Below are 22,615 nucleotides of genomic sequence, written 5' to 3' on the forward strand. Positions count from 1 at the left end.
ATTCGGCTGTCCTAACTGGGATGGGTAGTTCATTCCACCATTGTGGGGCAAGGACTGAGAATAGGCGGCTTCTCTTTGATGACCCTCCGGGAGCTTGGATAGGAGTAGGTCTGAGGCGGCCAGAAGATGCAGAGCGTAGGGGTCTTGAGGGTGTGTAGTTAGAGACCATTGACCGGAGGTAGGCGGGAGCGGTTCCCTTTGCTGCACGGTATGCTAGGTCGAGGGCCTTGAAGCGGATACGTGCAGCAATGGGGAGCCAGTGCAGGTCCCTAAGAAGTGGGGTGACATGGGCCGACTTCGGTAGGTTTGATATCAGACGGGCCGCTGCGTTTTGAATGAGTTGAAGAGGCTTGGTGGCAGTGGCCGGGAGGCCAGCTAGCAGTGCGTTGCAGTAGTCGAGGCGGGAGATGACTGTTGATTGGATGAGGAGTTGGGTGGCTTCTTTTGTCAGGAAGGGGCGTATCCTTCTGACGTTGCTCAGGAGGAATCTGCAGGTTCTGGTTGTCGCTGCGATGTGAGCAGAGAAGTTCAACTGGTCGTCGAGGACAACACCGAGGTTCTTGGCGGTCGGGGAGGCGGTCACAGCTGCATTCTCGACTGTGATGGAGAGGTCGGTCAGGGGGGAGGATTTGGCCGGCAGGTGGAGCAATTCTGTTTTGCTTAGGTTCAGTTTGAGGTGGTTGGTCGTCATCCAGGCGGAGATGTCGGACAGACAGGCCGAGATCCGCTCAGAGACGTGGATATCTGAGGGAGGGAAGGAGAGGAAGAGTTGAGTATCATCGGCATAACAATGATATGAGAGGCCATGAGACGTGATAATGTTACCCAGTGATTTAGTGTAGAGGGAGAAGAGAAGGGGTCCTAGGACCGAGCCCTGGGGGACACCCGTCCGGAGGGGGCGGGTGGCCGACAGAGTCCCTCTCCATGACACTTGGTAGGAGCGGTCGTTGAGGTATGATGTCAGCCATGTCAGCGCAGATCCAGCCACTCCCATTCCTGCGAGGGCCGCGAGGAGGATCTGATGGTTGACTGTGTCGAAGGCTGCAGATAGATCTAGGAGAATCAGGACAGAGGAGAGGCCTTTCGCTTTTGCTAAGTGAAGTGCCTCTGTGACCGCAATGAGGGCCGTTTCTGTGGAATGGCCAGTCCGGAAGCCAGACTGATTGGGGTCTAGGAGGTCATTCTGTAAGAGATAAGCAGTAAGTTGGTTGGATACAGCACGTTCAAGTGTTTTAGAAAGAAAGGAGAGAAGAGAGACAGGACGATAGTTGGCTATGACGGTGGGGTTCAGGGTTGGTTTTTTTTATGAGGGGCGTGACTCTGGCTTGTTTTAGGGAGGTGGGGACCACCCCCGAGTTGAGTGAGGAGTTGATGGTTGCAGTTAGGAATGGGAGGATGTCCGGTGCTATGGTCTGGAGGAGTGGGGAGGGTAGCCGGTCCAGCTGGCATGTAGTCGGACGGTTCGACGTTACCTGAGGAACGCGTAGAACCATCTCCGCCATTCACATACAGCGGCATGGATTGCTTCAGTCCATTCTTCACTACAGAGGGAAGGAAACGGCACAAACGATATGGCCTGCTCTTTACCTGTTTCAGCTCAAGGGCCATACACATTGAGATGTTGGAGGATCTGTCCACAGACGCCTTCATCAACGGCCTGCATTGCTTCATTTCTATCCGAGGCGCAGTTCGACAGATTCAGTGTGACCAGGGCACTAACTTTGTTGGTGCAAAGAACGAGTTCAAAGCTGCTCTGCAAGAGCTCGACACACAGAGACTAAGTACATTCCTGTCACAAAAACAGTGTGACTTCGTTATGAACGCATCTCACTCAAGTCATGCAAGAGGCGTGTGGGAATGTCAAATTAGAACCGTACGAAGTGTTCTGAACTCCACCTTGTCACTCGCCCCTGGCCGACTCAACGATGCCTCACTAAGGACTCTACTCTATGAAGCTATGGCCATAGTAAACAGTTGACCCCTCACTACTGATAACTTGAACAGCCCAGACAGCATGGAACTGCTGACCGCCAATCATCTGATCCACATGAAGTCCAGCACTGCACTGCCTCCACCTGGCACCTTCGTGAAAGAAGACTTGTATGCAGCCAAGAGATGGCGCCGTGTACAGTATCTGGCAGAACAGTTCTGGAGTCGCTGGAAACGAGAGTATCTTATGAACATTATCGCAAGGCAGCATTGGCACACGCCAACCAGAAATCTACAAGTAGGTGATGTTGTGATGGACTCAGATGCCCTGTCACCCAGAGGTGAATGGAAACTTGCAAGAGTCGCAGAGACTGTCAGCGGCAAAGATGGACTTGTTAGAAGGGTTAAGATCTCAGTAGGAGATAAGTGTTTAAATAAGAAGGGTGAACGCCTTAATGAACTGTCCATATTAGAACGTCCTGTGCAGAAGTTAGTTATGCTGTTAGAGGCTCCCTGAGCACATAGATAAAGGGTTCTTGTTATTCCAGATGTAAAAAATATTGTATTCCAGATGTGAAATGTATCTTGCTATTCAGATGTGAAAATTATTTTGTTATTTCATTGTAGGAAATTCTCATAATTTTGATGGGAGTGTAAAGGATCCAATTTAGTTTCCTAGATGTAATTTAAAAAAGGGACTTAAATTTACAATATGTAATTATCTACGACGTGTTTTCTTGTCACCCATATCCTAACAGAGAATATATACATATACATATATTTATATGATTGACTGTCTCCCTGAAAAGTTAAATGCTGTTTTGCTGTCATTATATGAATGAATGAATGAATGAATGAATGAATGAATGAATGAATGAATGAATGAAAACTTTATTTAACAGATTACAGATGGGTACAATACAGTACGGCTCAATACACACAATTGTTAAGGTGATGCAGACCAGAGAAAGACGTTTGTCTTGTTTACATCAGGGTCCCCCATTTTCAATTCATATTCATATCAGTAGCAGTAGGCTATACTGTGAGAGACCTTCACACAATGTTGTACAGGTGATGGAGGGAGATTTCTGGAAATGTTCTGCTCTAACTATTGGGCCACCTGCCAGAAATTCAAAAGTGGCTTTGAGAGGCTGGCAGGTGAGGAGGAAGCCAGTATGCGTGGACAGCGCATGCGCATCGGCATTTTAATCTTCTAACTAACGCGTATACATGTACACACCTTTTGACAGCGAAGTGTCAACAACAACACTTTTGTTCGCGATATATTTCACATCTCCTCCGTGGTGGTCTGTCGTCGACAAAGTTATTAAGTTATCACTCGACTATTCCTCACTCATTTCGAGAAGTTATTTCGAGGTGGTGGTGGCTGTTGTTAGCGAAGCTAGTTCCGCCTCGCTTTGCTTTTGTGATTAGTAGGGAGAGAAGTGTCAAGAAGAAGCAACAAGGACTCAACGACGCGACAGGATCAAAGAAACACAACACATCTTTAGCTTTATTACGAATCCTGTCAGCCAAATGCATCAATAAGAAGGTGAGTGTCTGTTGTGCATTTTCTTTAGTGATAGATAACAATATTCAGGCTACGTTGTTGGTGTAGTCCTGGGCAGGGAATAATAGCCACCTGTTGCTGGCTCTACATACAAGCTAACTAGTAGTGGTTTGTTTGATTGATTGAAAACTTTATTTAACAGATTGCAGAATGGGGTACAATACAGTACGGCTCAATAATACACACAATTGTTAAGGGGATGCAGACCAGAGAAAGACTTTCGTCTTGTTTACATCAGGGTCCCCCCCCATTTTCAATGTATCATAAACGTAACGTTACTACTAGCCAGCAGGAGCATCAGCCCAGATTAGCAGTGACGTTTAGCTAGTCATGTTGAGCTAACATTTAAAAACAGCGATCCCAGGTTGTTCACACATACAAACATAGAGTGTATGTATTGTTTATTGTTTAAAAGGATCCCCATTAGCTGCCACGGTGCCACCTATTAAGTGGCGAGCTATAGTCTTCCTGGGGTCCACACAGAAAGACAACACAAAACATAACACATTAGGTATGTTGTGTGTGTCATAAATGTCACTATGAATTGAAAATGGGGGACCCTGATGGCCTGATGTAAACAAGACGAACGTCTTTCTCTGGTCTGCATACCCTTAACAATTGTGTGTATTGAGCCGTACTGTATTGTACCCATTCTGCAATCTGTTAAATAAAGTTTTCATTCATTCAACAAATACATGAGATACATATGACAATCACAATTCACTTAATTTAACTATGATAATCTAAAAACAGTAAAACATTGTAGACATCTTTATAAACATCCGAATATTTTGCTCACATATTTAAGTAGTGCATTCTCAGGTGGTATTTGAAAGACACTTTGCTATTCAATGTACTTGTGTTAAGTGGGCAGTTATTCCAATGATTGATGGCACGATAAACAACCGTCCTCTTTAAAGCATTTGATTTCGGACGTGGTAACATAATCTGTCCATCATCGGCTGACCTAGTCAAATAAGAATGAACCTGACTGCATCTGACAATTTGTTTGTATAAGAAAACAGGTAGGTGTTACTCCTCGTAACACGATACACTTTACATAAGATAAGACCAGCTATTTAATTACTTTCACATTCAGCAAGTGTACCGGCCTACCGGGGTATAGCAAGATATCAATCTCATGGTCACGGATTCAATTATTGAACCTGCCTACTGTTTATCAATACTAATGATGTTGCAGGTAACAGCTAACTATACTTAAATGCAAAGAGATCAAAGAAAGTTCACACAGTTTAACTTCACTCCAGTTTGGTAATTTGGACGTTATTTGTCAAAACATTATACTTATACTACTACCTATCACACGTATCCTACTACCTATCATGCTATTATGTCTTGTATACTATGCACTCAGTGTACTACTTAAGTTCAACACTATTTGACGAACAATGCCACTGACTGACAGAGTTGTACCCCTCCTGCTGACTTATTCACAAAATTGTAAGTCGCTTTGGATAAAAGCGTCCGCTAAATTACCAAATGTAAATGTAACATCCAAAAACTGTATGGGCTGAGAAATGTGTTGATAAAATAAGTATATTTCTGCAGCATGGGCATCCATATTTCTTAGGACATTATATGGGCCTCACCTAAACATTTAGATTTAGTTTTCACTGTACATTAGTATTGTTTTCTATGTAACGTTATTGAATCTCCCTTTTTGGCATTGCAGTTGGAGCTGCATTGTTTTAATACAGGGAATACCATTAGATATTGGTATAATGTGTTAAGGTTTTTTGTTTGCTGTTGAATTTGGATAACCTAGTTCCCCCTCCCATACATTCCAGTGCATTCCTTATACTGCTTGTTTCAACATGTACCCCAGTGCCACTGTGCCTTTAGTGTTGACCGAAAGCAGTAAGACGCCCTATTAACAACAGGCTCAGAGATATAATGTGCCAGCCAGAGAGGAAAGACAAAAGGAGCTGCCGCTTTGTTCCGCTTGGTCCCTAGAGAGACATCATTGTGAACAGGTCAGTTGTTCTGTTGAGCTTTGTATACGAATTGTCTCAAATCCGTGTAGGAATTTGACAATGGCCAGACATCGTCATAGCCAAGTTTATTCTAGCCTACTTTTACAGTAGTAGGCATTTAGGCAAGTAGGGGCTCAGTTTGGGAATGATGTAGCCGGGGGGACTGATGTATCCTTTTACTGCGGGATGCCCAGTACTTACTGCTTAAATCCCCTAGCAGTTGTCTACTGCGTTCTTCAGATGGAAGCTATGTTGTGAGTGACTTATGAGTGTGTACTACTAGTAGGACGATGGTGGGATATCCGACAGAAGAGGCTACTGTCACCATGCCATTACTGGCCGTGTCGGTGTTGACAACACCCCCATTGAGTGCCATGCCGCTCATTCCCAAACAAACCCCCGAACTTGGTTCTTTGTAAAAAAAGGGAAAAAAAAGAATGCCAAGCCTGCAGAATGAAAAGAATGAATGGCTGATTGTGCCTCAACTCAACCCTGCTGCGCTCTGGCCCATGTGTTTGGATCTTATCCTAATGAGCTGGTTGGGGAGGGGGGGGCATGCCGCGCCGCGCCGTCAGGGTGAATATGCAGAATTGATTGAGTCTCAGTCTGTGCACAATATTTACGACATATCGGCACAATACACACATACAGTGTGCAGTTGATCGATCGTAAGCCCCGTTGACTTGTCTTATCAATAACTATTAACTATGTTCTTAGATTTCATATTCAGTGCCCTGTAGGGGTGTAAAGGTACAAGGTAAATTTTTTTTACAAGTCTATTATTAATTTCAATATAGAATATTCGTTGACAGCCCTACAAGTACAATTAGTTACTGCACACTACATCACCCCTGAGTGGAACATGGAAAGCCAAACTTTCCCCCACTGTACCGAAAACCGTACCGAACATTGGCTTCAAAACCTACCGTACCGTGGTTTTTGTATACCGTTACACCCCTAGTGCCCTGAATGTCGTCATGGAGGCCTTCCGGTCTACCCCTCAGTGTAGCACGTGCCAAACGGCACTTCTGGTTTGGTGTTTTCAGATTTGTAGGTGGTTTTCCAGGGTCACTTGTTGTTAGATAATTTTCTTTAATATCTTTAATCTTTATTCTTTAAAAAATATTTAGATGGGAGATACCACAAAGGGAAATTATAGTGTCATTTATTTAGTCTTATCATAGGCTAAGGATATGCTAATAAATCTACTGTCTGACGTGCAGCGTGTTAATTTACATTTACATTTAGTCATTTAGCTGACGCTTTTATCGAAAGCAACTTACAATGTTTACAGTGTATAGTCAGTGCCCAGTGAACAGAAGACCACGCCCCCTCAGCCTACGGGGAGTTGAGGGTGCACTAAAACACTTGTAACAAATCAAATTATGCATCTGAAGCAGAAAAAATTATACTCATGACATTCAACAATGAGCAATGTATGACTGAATTAAAACATCATTGTACTGGATCTTTAAATGGGTGATGATGCCATGTAGTAGGGCTGGGCAATCAATCAAGTTTCAATTATGATTCTGGCTTCCCACAATCGCAAAAACAAGATAATTGAGATAAAATGATTATGCCGCGTTGCTTTAATTTTGTCTTGTGATGCAGTGCACAGTTCCTTTTCGAGGATGAAACATTTTCGAGTGAATGTTCGAGGGCTCGAGTGCCAATTTAGGATTGTACTTGAATTGATTGATTGATTGATTGAAAAGTTTATTAACAGATTGCAGAATGGGTACAGTACAGCTCAATACATACAATTGTTAAGGGGATGCAGACCAGAGAAAGACTTAGGTCTTGTTTACATCAGGGTCCCCCATTTTCAATTCATCATAACATATATGACATACATGACATACAGATAGACAGTACTGCTACATCTATACATTTATGACATATCAGATTTGCAAATACAGTACTGTTTGTGATACAAAAGTGTCCAGAAAAAGAGTGTATATATATTTGGCGTAGAAACTACATTGGAGGAGGTTGGGTGGGTGGGGTGGGGTTGGGTGGGTGGGTGAGGGCTGTACATTGGAGGTGGGGGGGGGGGGGGGTTGGGTAGGGGACACACACACATTTTACACTGTACATTGGAATACTGACAAAGCCTTACTTGGTCATTTACTGTACAACTAGGTTAGGACATTTGTAGGGGCCAGTTTCGAATTGCAGTCTCACGTAGGTGTTTTTTGAGAGTGTTTTTGAAAGTGGGTAGTGATTCACATTCCTTTACAGCTTTGGGTAGGGCGTTCCACATTGATGTGGCATAATTGCGAAACGTGTTTAGTCCCTTGTTTGAGCCGAATCTGGGTTTTACATGATTTGTTGAGCTCCCTCTGGTGTTGTGATCGTGGTATTCACTGACCTTTGGGAAGTATTTTGACATGTACATGGGTACCTTGGTCGCGTAGTGTATCTTGTAGACCAGGTCCATTGCAAGTTGCTGTCGTCTACTCTAAGCCATCCTAGGTTGTCAAAGTGGGCAGGGGTGAGGTGGGTTCTAGGAGTCAGGTCAAGCAGTAGTCTGACTAGCTTGTTTTGAGATGTTTGTAATTTGTTTTTTAGTGCCTTTGAGGTGCTTTGGTACCATGAGGTGCAAGCATAGTCGTAGTACCCTTGAATGAGTGCTCCTGCTAGAGTCTTCAGGGTATTCTTGTTTACCAGAGAGGAGATCCGGTACAAGAATCGCGTTCGTTGGTTGACTTTTTTTATTACATTGGATGCCATTTTGTCACAGGAAAGATTAGCCTCTAGGATGGAACCCAGGTAGGTAATTTCATCTTTCCTTGTGATAATATTGTCACCCACTGTAACCGAGAAGCCGTCGGTCTTGCTGAGTTTGTTATTTGAACTGAAGAGAATGGACTCTGTTTTGCCCATGTGTAATGATAGTTTGTTGTCGGCGAGCCATATGCAGATTTTGCCTAGTTCCGAGCTGAGGGCTTTTTCAACCTGTAATTTGTTCTTGTCAGAGACCAGCAGGGCTGAGTCGTCCGCAAACAGGAACAAGTTGCAGTCACAAGCTGACGACATGTCATTTGCATAAATTAGGAATAGTAGCGGTCCTAGTATGCTTCCTTGTGGAACACCACAGCTCACTGTGAGGGGGGGGGGATAGAGTACCGTTTACCTCTACCATCTGTTCCCTCCCCTCCAGGTAGGATTGTATCCAGCTCACTGATAAACTATCAAAACCAATTGCTTTTAGCTTGTCAATCAGAATGGTGTGATTGACAGTGTCGAAGGCCTTTTGTAGGTCCAGCATGACCATGCCGCAGAATGACAGTTAGGCTTGCTTTGCACGGTATGGGAAAACAAATTATGTCAAACTAGGAAGTTGTCAGTCATGTAGGATCATCTACCGGCTCAATACCGCTTTTGTATTGTGGAATGACTTGAGCTACAAAACAAAACAAAGAAGGTGTGGGCCTAATACAGGTATGGTGCACAGTGTTTCATGCACTTTCGTTCTAGCAAATGTACTGAAATTCCATACCCAGTTGGATCATATTACTAAACCTGAAAATCTGGCTGTTATTTGGCCTGCTTGTATTTTATGCTATCGTCTGTGTGACTGTGTCTCTTGTATTGTGGGAGAGCTTAATGAACAAAATGTAAAAACCGCTGACCTTCAACAAGACATGATTCAGGCTAACTCGGTAGACAGGTTGTTTCCTTCTCAGCCTGAGAAACTTCAATAAAATGGTGGTTGTACAAGGTGTGTTCCAGGTATTTGGCGCGCCACGTGTGTGTACGTACGTAGCCCGTTCATGTGATGCCCCTCTGGGCGGGAGTGATGCATTGTGGGGGCTCGTTCTCCTGGCCGTGCTGCACTGGGTTACTCACTTATCTGCAGTTTCTGCACACAAAACGGTGCACATTAACCCTCTGTGTTTGCTTTACCGCCTGCCCACAACCATGTGAATCGTTGCCCCTGAGAGCCGAGAGTGGAGGGAGCCTGAATCTTAAGTTAAAGGAACACGGCAACATTTTGGGAAATTAGCTTACCGTCTTCTCCAGAGCGAGACAAGAAGACAGATACCAGTTTCCTCTCTGTGCGTTCAGTAGAAGGCTATCTGGCTGCATGTTAGCCTAGCTTAGCACAATGAATGGAAGCGGACATGACCGGTTAGCCTTCGGGAGAGGTGTTAGTTGGACAATGCCTAGGCTAACCGGTCATGTCCGCTTCCATTCATTGTGCTAAGCTAGGCTAACATGCAGCCAGATAGCCCAAATGTTGGCGGCTTGTTCCTTTAACGCAGAGCGTTGGAAATGTGAGAACAGAAGTGGAGCTGTGGTGCTGCTGGTCTTGGGTCTTGTGAATAATTTGTTAGGGAACTGTGGAGCATCGTGTTCTCTTGTCAGTTTAGTGGCAGCTTGAAAATATGCCAAAAATGCAGAAAGGCAGCGTTATGTTAACAGATTCTCTTTTTCTTTCAAAACGCCTGCTGTGAGTCTGATTGGCCTACACACGTTTCAGCAGCTCTAAAATATTAAGCTACATTTCCGTTTCTATCTTCTAGGATCTAGGTGACACTGACTTCCCCATCCAGGCAAAACAGAATAGAATCATCATAGCGATTCTACTGCATTTATAGATGCCTTCTACTTTAGTTACATTAGATGTCTTCTACTTTTACATGTCTTCTACTTTAGTTACATTAGATGTCTTCTACTGCAGTTACATTAGATGTCTTCTACTGCAGTTACATTAGATGTCTTCTACTGCAGTTAGATTAGATGTCTTCTACTTTAGTTACATTAGATGTCTTCTAGTTACATTAGATGTTTTCGACTTTAGTTACATTAGATGTCTTCTACTGCAGTTACATTAGATGTCTTCTACTTTAGTTACATTATATGTCTTCTACTTTAGTTACATTAGATGTCTTCTACTTTAGTTACATTAGATGTTTTCTACTGCAGTTACATTAGATGTCTTCTACTTTAGTTACATTAGATGTTTTCTACTGCAGTTACATTAGATGTCTTCTACTTTAGTTACATTAGATGTTTTCTACTGCAGTTACATTAGATGTATTCTACTTTAGTTACATTAGATGTCTTCTACTTTAGTTACATTAGATGTCTTCTACTTTAGTTACATTAGATGTCTTCTACTGCAGTTACATTAGATGTCTTCTTCTTCAGTTATATTATGTCTTCTACTTTAGTTACATTATATGTCTTCTACTTTAGTTACATTAGATGTCGTCTACTTTAGTTACATTAGATGTCTTCTACTGCAGTTACATTAGATGTTTTCTACTTTAGTTACATTAGATGTCTTCTACTTTAGTTACATTAGATGTATTCTACTTTAGTTACATTAGATGTTTTCTACTGCAGTTACATTAGATGTATTCTACTTTAGTTACATTAGATGTATTCTACTGCAGTTACATTAGATGTTTTCTACTTTAGTTACATTAGATGTATTCTACTGCAGTTACATTAGATGTCTTCTACTTTAGTTACATTAGATGTATTCTACTTTAGTTACATTAGATGTTTTCTACTTTAGTTACATTAGATGTTTTCTACTGCAGTTACATTAGATGTTTTCTACTTTAGTTACATTAGATGTATTCTACTGCAGTTACATTAGGTGTCTTCTACTGCAGTTACATTAGATGTATTCTACTGCAGTTACATTAGATGTTTTCTACTTTAGTTACATTAGATGTATTCTACTGCAGTTACATTAGATGTTTTCTACTTTAGTTACATTAGATGTATTCTACTGCAGTTACATTAGATGTCTTCTACTTTAGTTACATTAGATGTCTTCTACTTTAGTTACATTAGATGTCTTCTACTTTAGTTACATTAGATGTTTTCTACTTTAGTTACATTAGATGTCTTCTACTGCAGTTACATTAGATGTCTTCTTCTTCAGTTATATTATGTCTTCTACTTTAGTTACATTATATGTCTTCTACTTTAGTTACATTAGATGTTGTCTACTTTAGTTACATTAGATGTCTTCTACTGCAGTTACATTAGATGTTTTCTACTTTAGTTACATTAGATGTCTTCTACTTTAGTTACATTAGATGTATTCTACTTTAGTTACATTAGATGTTTTCTACTGCAGTTACATTAGATGTATTCTACTTTAGTTACATTAGATGTATTCTACTGCAGTTACATGTTTTCTACTTTAGTTACATTAGATGTATTCTACTGCAGTTACATTAGATGTCTTCTACTTTAGTTACATTAGATGTATTCTACTTTAGTTACATTAGATGTATTCTACTTTAGTTACATTAGATGTTTTCTACTTTAGTTACATTAGATGTTTTCTACTGCAGTTACATTAGATGTTTTCTACTGCAGTTACATTAGGTGTCTTCTACTGCAGTTACATTAGATGTATTCTACTGCAGTTACATTAGATGTTTTCTACTTTAGTTACATTAGATGTATTCTACTGCAGTTACATTAGATGTTTTCTACTTTAGTTACATTAGATGTATTCTACTGCAGTTACATTAGATGTCTTCTACTTTAGTTACATTAGATGTCTTCTACTTTAGTTACATTAGATGTCTTCTACTTTAGTTACATTAGATGTTTTCTACTTTAGTTACATTAGATGTTTTCTACTTTAGTTACATTAGATGTTTTCTACTGCAGTTACATTAGATGTTTTCTACTTTAGTTACATTAGATGTATTCTACTGCAGTTACATTAGATGTCTTCTACTTTAGTTACATTAGATGTCTTCTACTTTAGTTACATTAGATGTCTTCTACTTTAGTTACATTAGATGTTTTCTACTTTAGTTACATTAGATGTCTTCTACTGCAGTTACATTAGATGTCTTCTACTTTAGTTACATTAGATGTCTTCTACTGCAGTTACATTAGATGTTTTCTACTGCAGTTACATTAGATGTCTTCTACTTTAGTTACATTAGATATCTTCTACTGCAGTTACATTAGATGTCTTCTACTTTAGTTACATTAGATGTCTTCTACTTTAGTTACATTAGATGTCTTCTACTTTAGTTACATTAGATGTCTTCTACTGCAGTTACATTAGATGTCTTCTACTTTAGTTACATTAGTTGTCTTCTACTTTAGTTACATTATATGTCTTCTACTTTAGTTACATTATATGTCTTCTACTTTAGTTACATTCGATGTCTTCAACTTTAGTTACATTCGATGTATTCTACTGCAGTTACATTAGATGTCTTCTACTTTAGTTACATTAGATGTATTCTACTTTAGTTACATTAGATGTATTCTACTTTAGTTACATTAGATGTATTCTACTTTAGTTACATTAGTTGTCTTCTACTTTAGTTACATTATATGTCTTCTACTTTAGTTACATTAGATGTCTTCTACTTTAGTTATATTAGATGTCTTCTACTGCAGTTACATTAGATGTCTTCTACTTTAGTTACATTAGATGTATTCTACTTTAGTTACATTAGATGTATTCTACTTTAGTTACATTAGATGTCTTCTACTGCAGTTACATTAGATGTCTTCTACTTTAGTTACATTAGATGTCTTCTACTGCAGTTACATTAGATGTTTTCTACTGCAGTTACATTAGATGTATTCTACTTTAGTTACATTAGATGTCTTCTACTTTAGTTACATTAGATGTCTTCTACTTTAGTTACATTAGTTGTATTCTACTTTAGTTACATTAGATGTCTTCTCTACTGCAGTTACATTAGATGTCTTCTTCTTCAGTTATATTATATGTCTTCTACTTTAGTTACATTATATGTCTTCTACTTTAGTTACATTAGATGTATTCTACTTTAGTTACATTAGTTGTCTTCTACTGCAGTTACAGTACATTAGATGTCTTCTACTGCAGTTACATTAGATGTCTTCTACTGCAGTTACTGTAACTGAGGGGTTACAAAACCCTGACTGTATTAAATATTGTGATAGATTAAACCACTGCTAATTATCATTATTATTACTTGCCAGAAAGTACAATTAATTATGGCAGACACTGTATGACAGATGTTTTCTACTGCAGTTACATTATATGTTTTCTACTGCAGTTACATTAGATGTCTTCTACTTTAGTTACATTAGATGTCTTCTACTGCAGTTACATTAGATGTTTTCTACTGCAGTTACATTAGATGTTTTTCGAATGCAGTAAGTAACATTACTGTAAGATGCCTCTTCTAAAATTCTGTTTGCCCGGCCTCGCCCTCTCATCGTGGATTCAATGGACAAGCTATGTGGTGTATAGAGACGTGTATAGATCTGCCTCTGCAGCTGTCGTAGATGGTGTGTGTACAGTATAGTCTGCTGCTGTACACAGTTGCCAAACCAGTTGGACATAGCAATGCTGACCAGAAGAGAAGGCCCTCTGCCGTGAGTACTCGCTGAACTGAAGGTCTACTGTATGTTATTTATTGTGGTTAGCCCAGTTTCTCTATTATGAATTCCTTTAGATGTTTCAGCGGTTTGGTGTTTTTCATTCCCATGTAGCCATAACCATGACTGTTTTGATTTTTATCTTATCGCTTCAGTACAAAAGGATAAGTAGGTTAACTACCTATTGTTACTCTACTACTTATTGTTACCATTCTTGTATTCATTGTTGTTTCTTAACTGTGCACTGCACTGTTGAGTCTGAGCTCGAAACACAAACATGTCATTACCTGCAATGCCCCTGTATTGTTGTGTATTTGACAAAGAACTTGAAATTGAATAAGTCAGAATCCTAAAGGTCTTTATTGCCAAGTATTTTTCACATTCAATGAATTTGATTTGGTTGTTTTTGGTGCGACATTGACGGACAGACAATTATGGTAGAATAAAAAATAAAAAGGTGGAATAAAATAAAATTGACATATAAACTAAATTAACATGGAAGCACAATATAATTATAAAATATAAATAGGAATAGTCCAGGGGCTGTACAACTGTGCACAGTTGTACAGACAAGAAGGTATATACACTAATTGGAATAAAAATAATAAATACAGTGTTGAATATTTACAGGATGGACCTTGAATCTGTGTGATCTAAGAGCAACAATTCTTAGAACTGTCTTAACACTTAGTTAAGGCTTTATTAGCCTATGTAGGTTACTTTCAGGAGGCCTACAAGTCCTTTTTTCTAAGACACGTGTTGTGCTGCGGTTTGGAGGAAGATTGTTTTGTTTAACCATGTTCTGTGTTTTGTCTCTGAACAGGAATCTTGCAATCACTGCTGCAGGGCTGTCCGTTTGGACCTTGGAGTTACAGAGACCAACACTGGGACCACACTGCTGGGAGGACTGACGGAAAGCCCAATGGTCTTCAGTAGATGTAAGTTTTCAGCACAAATAATAATAAAAACATTATAGAGGCAGGGTTTGCACAAGGTCCTTGAAGTGCTTAATGTGCTTAAAAGTCAAGGCCTGGAATTCCTTAAACGGCCAATTCTTAACAAGGTGCTTAAAAAGTATTTGAAATTAAAATCAACCATTCGCATTGAACGTTTTGTTCATCCATGATCAAATCTTTCTGAATCAAGAAATTGCATATTTTCTTTTATTTAAAGTGTAACTAATTGTTGGAAATTGGTTTTAAGCCATAAATATTGGATCAGATTTTTCCCCTATAAAAAACAGCATTTAAAAGTGAATTGTATCCTTGTAAATGCCCCTTTTTAAAATGAAAAATGGTGCTTGGAAAAGTACTTGAAAGTCTTTGAATTTCATTTTGCAATGTCTGTGGGAACCCTGTAGAGGGACATCTAATTCTAGTCTAGCGCTCCTTCTGTTCCGACGGGTCATAGCCCAGTTCACACAGACGACCCACTTTGCTCTGTGAAACCAGCCAAGGGTGCCTTTCCTAATGGATAAGAAGGCCAAATACTTGACTTCCATGTGGCGCACCGCCTACAGTTCTGCAATGTACACACACAGTAAAGGCTAGTCGCAGTCACACAGGCAGGCTTTAACAAGCTTGTTTTGGTATGGGGACTTTGGTCAGAGGAAACATTCCAAAGTACAGCCTGATACTAGTGACCCACCCCTTTTTACATCACTGTTCGACTGCACCTACTTAAAGGAATACAAAGTAGTTTCAGCCACTAGGTATCACTAGAGCACCACTAAAACAATGTGGCGTTTTATATAAGAAACCTTCACCATCGAACATGGTGGTTTGGGTCAAACTAGGCATTCGAGATCGAGATGATTCGAGATCCAGCAATATCCTATCAAACTTAGCATATTTTAAACATATTTTAGGTTCAACTTGAGGTAGAAAAAGAGAAAGTTGACAAGCGAACATGCTGGCATTTTCCAAAACAGGAGCAGAGAACAGTGGACTGCCCACTAGCAGTTTATCCAATAAGGTGCATTCCACGTGGGGAAATGGTAACTAGGGAGGGAGGGGAATCAATCCATGCATGCAACAATGCAACATGCACATAACGTGCACTCGCTACCCAAAGGTTGACGCCTAGAAACTTCCCGAACACAGCAAAATAAGGAAATCCAGGCAGAGGGAGGGGTCTCTGCAGATAAACATGATGATTGAGAGGGATTATGTTTGTATGAGTCTAGATACATTTGTTTTTAAGGATAATTCTACTCCGTATCCCTTTAACATACGGACTATGCAACGTTTCTTTTCAGCATATGATTTGAGATGTTTGTATGTTTACTGTTCAAAAAGCAAATGTGAATACATTTTTATTTAGTTATTTCTTTGAATTATTTTTTTTTTGAATTTTTCAGGCCAGGCATAAATACGCATTATGCTTCAGCCTGTGTACCTTTTCAGTCACTGCCAAAATCAAAGACTGTTGACAGTCTGGAATGATTGTGCATATTGTATTGTGTGTGACGACTGAATAAAACTACAACCACTAACATGACCATGACATAAACTACTCCTCCACCCGTTGCACAGAATATAATAGAATAGAAGACAACACAGCAACACAGCAGACAATCTTCACTGGTTCATGACCCACTGCTATAACCGTGTCAATAACGGTGCTGCTACCTAATTAGTTGATTAGTCTCTTAATTGTGACAGTTGTTTGCAAGGTCCTTGAAATGAGTTCTGAACCCGGACATGGAATTGATTGATGGGTAACTCCAGAGGCTCATTAATGGACATTTATGTCAAGGCTGGCATTCTTGTGCTGCTCCATATAATCTATTGAGTAAACCAGGAAGTGTCCTGGAACGCTCAACATTGATTTACTTGCTGACGACGTGAGGCTGGAGTCCTTCAAGGGAGGCTGTTTTTTAGGTAGAATATTTGTCACGTTATACCCATGCTCTTCATGAAGTGCCCTGAGAATCCATAGTCTTCACTCTTTCCCGACTCATTATTAATAATAATAAAACAGAAACGAAAAATCACATGAAAATAGTGAGGATGGGAGTTATTGTTGCTGGAGTCCATGTAGAGTTATGTCAGCAGAATGTTATGACTGAGTGATTTCAACACAGATGGGGGTAGAGCAGCCGTCTGGCAATCCGGAGGTTCCCGGTTCGATTCCCGCTCCTCCCGGCAGCGTGTCGATGTGTCCTTGAGCGAGACACTTAACCCCTAATTGCTCCCGATGAGCAGGTTGGCACCTTGCATGGTTGCCTCCGCCGTCGGTGTGTGAGTGAATGGGTAAAATGTGAGAAACAAATTGTAATGCGTTTTGGATAAAAGCGCTATATAAAAAAAAAAAGCAGCCTTTTACCATTTAATACAGCACTCCTGCAGTATGTGAGTTTTTGTGTGCTGAAAGTTGAGAAATGGGGTATTTTATAGTTTCCTTGATGACCGACAGGAAATAGACTTGGGTCCAACCTGTTCCCTAGCAACGGAATCCCAGCGAAACCTCTGTATACTATAGTATCTACTACTGATAAGCGGTGTGGATTATTGACCGAGCGCCAAACTAGACCATGTTGAGAAATATCTCCTGCCATGTTTTCTTTTGAAATCCAGTTTACTATTGATTTCGTGATTTGTAATCTTTCCATTTCTTTATGCAATTCAGGAGTTGCTGGCCGTTGCTCTTAGGACACTGCGATGGAAAATCGTGGTAAGAGAAACACTTTTTTTTTTACATTCATACTACATATTGTTGTTGCAGGCTGGCTTACTATTAATTATAGTTTTGTAATCCCATCATCAGAATCACTCATTAGGCAGACTTAGCCTAACTATGGGCTGCTTTCCCTCCTGCCTTGTTTAGTCATGGTTGAATGGAACCCTGGAGCATTTCACCACATTGGCTGAACTCGGGTCAGCGCTAGACGAGTGCTGCCCTGGACCGCATGGTTGAGGTGGGCTGGGTCCACTTCCAAGTGAAACCTAGGGCGGTTTGTTTTGAAGTGAGAATACATTCGGACCAAACTGCCTCATTCACTTGCTCTCAGAGCGTGGACTGTTTGGACGACATGGTGTATTCAGAGCTTTCGACATCTCTGGTGCATCATGGAGCGAAGGAGGCAACCATGTCAACGTGGAGTTGTCTGGCGGTACAGTTGAAGTCCACTGTGGGTTGAGATGGTGATGGTGGATTTTTGTAAAAAAAAAGAAATTACTTATTTTTATAATCTTTTTTTCTACAACATAGACAATACAGTTCAACATACAAAATTATAAAGACATAGTATCAAAAAAATTAAAATAAAAAACAAATGGACAAAAATGAGAAAAGAAAAAAAGGGTGACATGGGTCCTTCGGTCCATTCTATATTTACATTGTTTATTTACATTTCCATTTATTTTCTTGTTTCCTTTTCATTCTTCTGTGATGTCGTTCTTTTTCTTAAATTCCTCCCACTTTTCCCATTTTGACTCAAATTTCTCCTCTTGCACCCTCAGCATAATTATCTCTGTCCATTGTTCCTTCGTCGGTGCTTCTACTCTGTACCACAGTTTAGTCAAAGCTTTCTTGGCTGCTACTAATAGTATCTTAACCCTTTCTTCCTCGCCATGCGTAATCTGCCAATGACGGGTTACGGCGTCTTTGAGATCAATATTTCATATTTTCGTCATGGTATTCACATTTCACCCACGGAGTCTTTGCTGGTGTTGTAGGACTCCGCTCAACTCTGCAACGCTTCAATACCGCCACCTGGTGGCCGATCGGCGAGTTGCCAAAACCGGAAGTGGTTGGAAGTGCTTAGTCCGTCCCCTATTCCGTCCGGCCACTCGCGGGACTCTATCCAGACACCGTGCATATCGATCCGTTGCCATAACTCAATAAACAACATGATTGGACGTATATTAGTATTATACAAACCGGAACTGGATCACCTAGATCAACATCACATAACTGGGATCTGTCAGTGTGATCGCCCAACGGTACAGTAAGCGGAAGCTGCCGTGAGTTTCAGCGTTTTTGATTATTATTATCCATACAAACTGCTCTGATCTATATATCACCCATACTACATGAATCATTTAACGTCGGCCAAACCCCCCGCCCCCCTCCGGTCACCAGCAGATGACCAGTCGTGACGTTTAGGATCATGTACAGTTGAAATTTTTTATATAACGTTGATCGGTATCAAACTGCATTTGATCATCTAATATATGCATTTATGGCTATATCTCACGTTCTATGAAATACAGCAGAAAACGGTAAAAACATATTTATACTCTGGACGGTATTTTAGTATGAATGTGTGAATGAAAAAGTAAAACGTTCCTACATCCTGAACGATAGATAATTGATGTTGAATGGGCCATAGTAATACAATACAATACTTGGCCTGCCTGGGGTATTTCGTATCCTACTATTTCATTTATTATCTCTCCTATCTCTTCCCAATAGTTTCTTATTTTCTGACATCCCCAGAATATGTGTGTGTGGTTCGGGATTTACTGCTTAATGTTAATCTTTATTATATATATTTTTTCTCTTTTCTTACCTTGAAGGTGTATATATATTTTTAAATGTGATCTTGCGATACATATGAAAAATGTATCGCAAAATAAATAATACAGTCGCACCAAGTACAGGAAAATAGCCCCAAGAAAACTGGCCAATTTCTGTTGACAGATTTCTCTCCTCATTTCTCCTAACGTGCAGGGTTTTCAAGGTTGTTTGCAAGAGTTGTTGTCCGTCATTAGTGTGGTCGGTGAAAGAGAGATTCCTATCAGTCATGGTATCATGAGAGCAGGAAGTGGTGAGTCAACAGAGAGTTGCTGCTGTAGACGTCCTGCTCAGGGGTTGGCCTTGTGACGCACACGCCGGTGGTAGTAGTGGTGGCGGTGGTGTCGACGACAGCGGCTACTTGATTGGGCCTTAGCCAGAGGACACACCTGTAGCATAGTGGAGAGAGACTGCTGCCGTTCATCCCCCAGCGCCTGGAGTCTCGTGTCACAACAGACCTCCCACGCTCTGGGACAGGAGAAGTGCCTCGTAGCAGTGGAGCTCTCTGCTAGAACTATTTCGGAAGTGGATTTATAGTGAAACCGGTGAAGAATCTCTTGAATGGCAGTAAAGTCTGAACGCACGTGTAAGTAAACCTGTTCCCTCTCCATTGTTGGACAATATTTTTACGCTAATCATTATTTAGCAAGTCGGTCCTTTTTTTAACGTTGTTCTTTCTCTTTTTGAATGGTGAAACCATTCACTGGTTTACTGTACTGTGTTAATCCACAGTGTTGTGGATTCACTGAGACAATGTTGTTTCCCCAATCAGAGACGTTGAGGCGTTGACTGCAGGACCAGGATTGGATGGCTCTAGTCGGCGCAGGACAAAAGTACTACGCAATCTAGGGAACAGGGCCCCGGCTAAAATTGATTAGATAGCCTGATCCTCTCTTCACTGCCTGGCCCTCTGGCCAAGCTCAGTATAATCTCGCTGAATGGTCGTTGAGTCACAGGAAGGCTCCAGGTTCAGGCCAAGTCCTCCACCATGTTTCTCTCTGTGTGACTGTGATTTGATGAGGATACTGTTGTGGTATTCTTGTGAGTCATCAAGTAGGCTATTTTTATCCTCTTGTACTTCGTATCCAGAAAGAAGAAATTGGGACAGTCGGGAAAAACACTGATAACGCCGAAACGCTGGAGTACATTAGTTCCTTTCTGACTGTGACCCTGCATTTAAAATCTAGAACGTTGTTGTGCGTGTGCTTTTTGTTAATGATGGAAAACAAACTACCATAATGATGGAAGAGTTCTCATTCTGTCAGGGTTTTGTTTATGGACAAAGAGCAGCTGACGGTCAGCTAGGATTCCCAGGGATGGTGCACCTAATTATTCTCCCCTTTATCAAAAAGTTGACCTAATAGCCTTGCATTCCTCACATTCCTGCTGGTCATGCAGTAGACTGCATCGGCCTCTAGAGGGAGCCACGGTGTCGTAGCGTCACCGTCTCTCACTCTCACATGTAGGTACAGGCAAGGATTAGGTCTTTTGAGTAAACCTTTTTATAATATCTTGAATGTCCTGTAATAATACATCAAGTCTTGGTCTTGAAAATGGGGGACCCTGATGTAAACAAGACGAAAGTCTTTCTCTGGTCTGCATCCCCTTAACAATTGTGTGTATTGAGCTGTACTGTATTGTACCCATTCTGCAATCTGTTAATAAAGTTTTCAATCAATCAATCAATCAATCAATCAATCAATCAATCAATCAAGTCTCTTTTTAATCTCAAGGTCCCTTGCTGCTGCTGTCGTCAGCTATTGTATAGGGATATCTCTTCTCTATACAGCTGGGGGCCAACGTTATTTTATTACTACATTATACTACAAGTGTTACTTGAATATGTGTGGAATTTCCCCATCTTATTTTAATACAAAGATGTGTAGCATATTTTGCTCTGCCTAAAAGAAAAGAAAATAGAAGAACCTCCTACTGAACTGATTACTGGGCCTATTAAGTCATATCCAAAAATGTCAAGATTATTGAGGCTATTTTTATGGTGGCCCTAGTCGTGCACTAAATCCTTTTTTGGCTACGGTCAAATCGGTGTCTAATAATACAATTATACTCAGCGGTGTATACCTTCTTACTGTCCAACTAACCTTACTCTACTATCACGTACTCTTCCTAATATATATTACTAACATGTCTCTCTACTACTATGCACTCAACACTGGAGTACCCAAGTTTCAACACTTTGATCAACACTGCTGATGGGGGATTCCCTTTGAACAGCTCATCTGAGGTTTATCTCCACCTTCTGTGGGTTTTTTTCTTTCTTTTTCCTACTGCTAGGTTTTAGGGAGTCTTTCCTTATCTTCATTGGGGAAAGTCTGGGGGTGTTGCAAATGTGGATTTTATGGTGTTGTACTGTATTGTTCTGGATCTATTGTGATGTTTCCTCTTGATCTCTGAAGCCCATGGGGGGCAATTTGTTGTGATTTCGGGCTATACAAATACATTTGATTTGATTTCCTGCTCACTTGTCGTACAGAACTTGTAAGTCGCTTTGGATAAAAGCATCCGCTAAATGACAAACTGTAAATGTAAATGTGTCTCTAGCTTTTTATTTGGACGGTATCTTCTCAAGGATGTCCCATAACCCCCCCCCCCGGACGGGTTAGTCGTCTGTTCTCTCTCGGTGGAGGAAGTACACCGTTCCTTTACTTAAGTAAAAGTAGAGACGTATTGAATGTACGTCCTATTGAATGTACCTTAAGTATCTAAAGTAAAAGTACACATTCTACATGGCGTTTGTGTATTCCAGTGCTTGGGAGCATTCAATCGAGCCTCGATCCATTGACCTCTAAAAAGGTCATGTTAAAGTGGTATGTGTGGTCCAGTTCTGCTGCTCTGATTTATGTCCTCTTGGAAGTTGTCGGGCTTCAAACATTCTGCCATGTTTTCTATGCAAAATCTTTCTCTTCAAAGCAACTAGTAACTGATGGGTTCAGATAAATGTAGTGGAGTAAAAAAAGTACAATATTTCCTTTGAAATGTAGTGGAGTAAAATTATAAAGTTCCCTAAAATGAAAATGCTCACGTTAAGTACAAGTAGCTTGAAATTGTACTTAAAAGTAAAAACTCTTCCACCACTGCCTCCTTCAGACCGCCTGTCCATCCTCCCGGTTCCTCTGAACAGGAGTTCTCCGCACCAAACGGTGTCCGTCTCTAACCGGGTCAATGCCGGCCGTGGTTGGCCTCTCTCAGCAGTACCCTACTTTCC

At 40.6% G+C, this 22,615-nt stretch overlaps 1 protein-coding gene across 4 annotated transcripts in view; it reads left to right on the forward strand.

Annotated features, from left to right (window-relative positions):
- Positions 1-3,184: 3,184 nt before the first annotated feature.
- The window catches only part of phactr4a (phosphatase and actin regulator 4a), an 84,150-nt gene continuing 64,719 nt past the window's right edge, over positions 3,185-22,615 (forward strand). The window contains exons 1-3 of one of the 4 annotated variants that reach the window (XM_084313388.1): positions 3,185-3,481; positions 14,693-14,807; positions 17,500-17,544. In XM_084313388.1, coding sequence (XP_084169514.1) covers positions 17,532-17,544 — 13 coding nt within the window. In that variant the 5' untranslated portion in view covers positions 3,185-3,481; positions 14,693-14,807; positions 17,500-17,531. Of the gene's footprint in view, positions 3,482-5,415; positions 5,494-13,806; positions 13,867-14,692; positions 14,808-17,499; positions 17,545-19,789; positions 19,976-22,615 lie in introns of those variants that run through there. The other 3 variants (XM_084313389.1, XM_084313390.1, XM_084313387.1) reach the window with 3 other exon arrangements.

This window comes from Notolepis coatsorum (assembly GCF_963971535.1).
Source record: "Notolepis coatsorum genome assembly, chromosome: 4".
Classification (NCBI taxonomy): domain Eukaryota; kingdom Metazoa; phylum Chordata; class Actinopteri; order Aulopiformes; family Paralepididae; genus Notolepis; species Notolepis coatsorum.